The 4,582-nt window shown below is 45.2% G+C and overlaps 1 protein-coding gene across 1 annotated transcript; it reads right to left on the reverse strand.

Annotated features, from left to right (window-relative positions):
* Positions 1-289: 289 nt before the first annotated feature.
* Positions 290-3,253, reverse strand: Actrt3 (actin related protein T3). The gene is made up of 2 exons (XM_021158688.1): positions 3,003-3,253; positions 290-1,950 (listed from the first exon to the last, which is right to left on the reverse strand). Exons 1-2 carry the CDS (start codon positions 3,194-3,196, stop codon positions 1,035-1,037), a joined length of 1,110 nt encoding a protein of 369 aa, XP_021014347.1. The 5' UTR covers positions 3,197-3,253; the 3' UTR covers positions 290-1,034.
* Between the last annotated feature and the right edge of the window lie 1,329 nt (positions 3,254-4,582).

The raw sequence follows: 4,582 nt of genomic DNA on the forward strand, positions 1-4,582 counted from the left end.
AACGCTCCGGCTAGCACAAAGATGTCATCTGGACACTGTAGAGAATGTGTCATTTCAACTAGATGACGTACTACTGCCTTTCTCAAGTTGTGCTAGAATCCAGATTAAGGCCAGCAAGGGAATGGAGAAAGGACAGACACACAGACAATCAGAAAAGTAGGGCCAATAGAGAAGTGTTCACGCTGATGGAATGGCATCTATTAGCAGCAATTCAGAATCTCAGCATGTTCTCTGAACATGTAACTGCCTGCCTCCAGAAATTCTTTAATTTTTGAAAATAAACCCCAATACTTTGTTGCATTTTAATGTACCTTTAAACACGTTTATCCCAACGGAACTTCCCAATGACCTTGAGCAGTCCCGCCTTATCAATGAGGATATGTGATTAGGCACCACAGACGGCCATCTGTCCAGGTTCTTTTGGGCATGACAGAATCTGCAAGATTTGCCCAATCCCCCACCCACCCCCCATCCTCGCTCTCTCACACTGTCTTGCAGACTGCCTCGCCCATGCCCAGCCTACTTCTCTCTCTGCTTCCAACTCTTCCAGATGCGTCTGGATTCTTTTCCCTATCACATTCACAATAAAAACCATTCCCCCAGCAGAAGGACCGTTTCAGAGATTTCTGAGCTGTGGCTCATCTCCTACAACACCCACCGTTATTGTTACATTGTTTCCTGCCCTGTTCGGAAGAATCCAAGAAAGCCAGGCCCAAAATTGCAACCTGTAATTCCAGCTTCCTGGGAGACTGAAGCACAAGGATTATAAATTCTCAAATCCAGCCTAGGCAATTTAGCAGGAGATCCTATCTCAAAACACAAGTAAAACTGACAGCAGGGAATATGGTTCAGTGGTAGAGCACTTATCAGTCCTGAGACTCTAGGTTCAATTCCCAAAACTACCAAAAACATTTTTACAAAGAAAGTGGCCCATCCCAATAACAGAAATGCTTTTCACCCTCCCCAAATAAGAGCACCCAAAACATTTTGCTATGTACACTCAAAGCATTCTTATTTTTCATTCTGTCTGCATTTCAAAAGCATCTCTGGTGTACAATGTTGGGTCCAACTTCTTCAAATTCTGCAGCCGTGATCCACATGTCTTGGAAGGCAGACAAGGATGCAAGAATAGATCCCCCCATCCACACTGATATTTTCCTTTCCGGAGGAGCTATAACCTGTACGGCAGTATTGGCAGGTGCCAGCTTTGCCACATCCTTAATGAGTCGCTTATCTAAACCAGGAAAAGACGTCGATCCTCCTGAAAGGATGATATTGGAGAAGAAGGAGTTCCTGAGATCTGTATCGCATTTCATTATGCTGCCGAAGCACATCTTGTCGATGCCCGGACCATCAACATTCACAAGAAATGGAGAAAAGAGGGCCTCTGGGCAATGAAATAACTGCTTATGGAGTTTGACAGTCTTCCCATCAGGCAGGGTGTATATTTTCTCTAGGTTAGAGTCCTTGGTCATTTCATCTTCATAGTTCATGGCCACATAACAAGCATTCTCTTTAATGTCTGTAACAATCTTCCTGTCCCCGGTTCTAAGCAGCATGATACCATCATCCTTCAACAACATCATGAGGTAGCTGGTGAGGTCAGATCCTGCCACACTCAGCTGTTTTACACCATGAGATAGGCAGTAACCCTCAAAGATGGGCACACACTGAGTAATCCCAGCACCTGAATTCAGCACCAGGCCAGTAGTAAAGCCAGCAGCAAAGAGAGCCAACACCGCCTGGGCGGACATGTAGAAGGCAGGGACTCCCAGATTCTCAAAAAACACTTCGGAGATGTGTTGCCGGTCTGCCAGTGGGTTCAGTGCAGGTTCTGTAACCAAGACGGGGCCATCACTGGCGTTCAGGTTCAGGTTGTAGTCATAGATATGCTTCCACATGATCTCCATGTCCCCCCAGGAGGAAATGAGACCCCTCTCCACTGGATAGCTGGAGGGAGAACAATAAAATATATAAGTCTTGTGCTTTTATGGTTGTTGCTAATGGTGGTTTTTAGATTTGGCTTAAATTATTTTATTATTATTATTATTATTATCTGATAGTTCTTGTTTTGAGACAGAGTCTCATTATGTTGTCCTGGCTAGCTTAGAACCAATGACACTTGCCTCCAGCACTCAGGAGGCAGAGACAGTCAGATCTCCGATTTCAGGCCAAGTCCAATTAACAGAACGAGTTCTAGGATAGCCAGGGTTACACAGAGAAACCCTGCATCAAATAAACAGACAGACAGACAGACAAATAAAACAAACTCAGTATGCAAACCAAGATGTCCTGGAACGCACAGACTCCCCTGCCTTTGCCCGAATGAAGGTGAAGGCTACCATTCTTAAATAGAAACCGTTAATTCTACCTTTCTGTTCCTTTGCATCCAAGGGGACTATTTATCATTATTGTTTTCTGTCAGTGACAAAGTAACTTCCAGTAAACAGCACAGCTACTTTTCTCTGCAGTCATTTTGCTTGGTTATTTTTCTCCTCTTTGAAGAATGTGACTTCAAAAAGTTGGAAACTTCCCACATTCTGGTATAATTGTAAATAGTTCAAGAGACCACACCGCATGACAAAAGTCACACTTCAAGTCACATTCTTTTTTTTTTTTTTTTTTTTTTTTTTTTTTTTTTGGTTTTTCGAGACAGGGTTTCTCCTTATAGCTCTGGCTGTCCTGGAACTCACTTTGTAGACCAGGCTGGCCTCGAACTCAGAAATCCGCCTGCCTCTGCCTCCCGAGTGCTGGGATTAAAGGCGTGCGCCACCACGCCCGGCTCTCAAGTCACATTCTTACGCAGGCACATCTAGCATGAACGGCCACTGTATGCTTGAATATATTTGTGTACAGAGAACAGAAGGTTTTTTTTTTTGTTTTTTTTTTTTTTTGTAAGGAGTGGCCTTGGGGTTCCTTCCCTGGTCCTTTCGGGGTGGCTTTAGCTCTGGGCTCTCCACCCACTTCCACAAAGCCCCCAAGACTGCAGCGTCCCGCAGTACCTGATGGACAGGAAGCTCCTGCGCTCCTGCGCTTGATCACCCACACACAGCTCCTGCCTGCTGTCTGCCGCATGACCCTTGGACCGGCCCAGAATATTCGGGTAGACAAACTGGGGCTCCCGGGTCCCAGCCAGGCCCGCCTTGATCATTCCCGAGCCGTTGTCGATCACCACTGGTGGCTGGTAGCTGCTCATGCCGCTGGTGCTGCTGCATCTGCGCCTCCTGACCGCTCTTCCCAGGCTGTGCGGTGACAGGTGCTGGTAATGTCGCGTCACAGAGGACCCCGCCATCTGCTGGCCCGCATGTCATGAGTGAGGTGCCTCCTGCAACCGCTTTCCATGGGTTGAGCACTCCTGGAAGCTCTCAGCATTAATACCAGAAAACCGGGCTACCCTTGCAAAACATAGAAATCTAACAATTTACAAGAACCTTTCTCAAACACGCTGAATAGCTATTTTAAAAAAATTCTCTTAAGTCCTCGCACTGTGGTTAACAGTAGTGTTCCAAGGCCGGTGGGAAGCTGGAGGAAGACCCTTAACACCGGCCTTGTTTCGAAATATCGCTACAGGAAAGCTCTGCCTGGCTTCTGTAAGGATCAATTTCAGGGAGTGCTGGGGTGTGAAACGAGTTTATGTTCTGTATAGTAAAGTAAACAACGTTACATCTTTCCTGTCCTTTCTAAAGATGTACATAAAAAGGCAAAACCTTTTGGGTTTTGTAAGATGGTGCATTTTTTTTAGCACAGGCTGGCCTCGAACTCAGCGGAATTCCCCTCTTCAGGCTCTGAGTTCTCGGCTCCCCTCCTTCCCCCTTGTCTTTTCTCCATTCTCTCTCTCTCTCTCTCTCTCTCTCTCTCTCTCTCTCTCTCTCTCTCTCTTTCTCTCTCTCCTTCCACCCTTATTTCATCATTTTCTTCATCTTCTGGATTATATCTCTAGGTCCTCCGAAGCTAATTTTCATTTCCTGAGGTTGATATTTTAGGAATAAGAACATGTCTGCCATTTGGTAAGAATATAAATGCCTTAGATCATTATGAAGTTCAGTTCAGAAAAAGAAAGTACACTGCGCAACAAAAAATGGGCGTCTTGGTGTCTGGTTTCGCGCATCCTTTAGGGGCTTTAAAACAGCACACAAATAGAAGCTTTGGTTTCGAAGCAGGATGGGGAAAAGGTTAATTTGCACGTGCTTCCACCAAAACCCGCCAAAGCACTGTTCTGCGCCAATTCACAGGCCCTGGCTACAGCGCGCCGCTGCTTCCCAGCCGGAGGAAGCATAACCTGCCCAAAATGAGAAAAAATGAAATTCGGCCAGGAACTAAGTGTGCCTGCTGATCTCTAGTGGTGTACCTGCCGGGCTTAGCAAAACAAGAAAAAGAAAGAATGAATGAAAGGAAGGAAGAAAGAAAAAGAAATTACAAACAAGTTCAAACTTTTAAATAGTTTCAGCCTGTTAGGTTAACTGTGCTTTGTTAATATTTTTCTCTCTCTCCTCATTGAAAAATACATAAACCTTAAACAGGTGTGAAGCGTATATGAGAAGATCACATAAGAAGAACCATTTCAACGATACAGTGCAACCAA

Source organism: Mus caroli, chromosome 3, assembly GCF_900094665.2.
Source record: "Mus caroli chromosome 3, CAROLI_EIJ_v1.1, whole genome shotgun sequence".
NCBI lineage: Eukaryota > Metazoa > Chordata > Mammalia > Rodentia > Muridae > Mus > Mus caroli.

What these genes read in the sequence shown, in the direction of transcription:
- Actrt3 (XM_021158688.1), bottom strand. Translation starts at nt 3,196, where the DNA reads ATGAGCAGCTACCAGCCACCAGTGGTGATCGACAACGGCTCGGGAATG. An exon ending in AGGAGCTTCCTGTCCATCAG is followed by an intron (nt 1,951 to 3,002) that starts GTACTGCGGGAC and finishes TTCTCCCTCCAG; the next exon opens with CTATCCAGTGGAGAGGGGTC.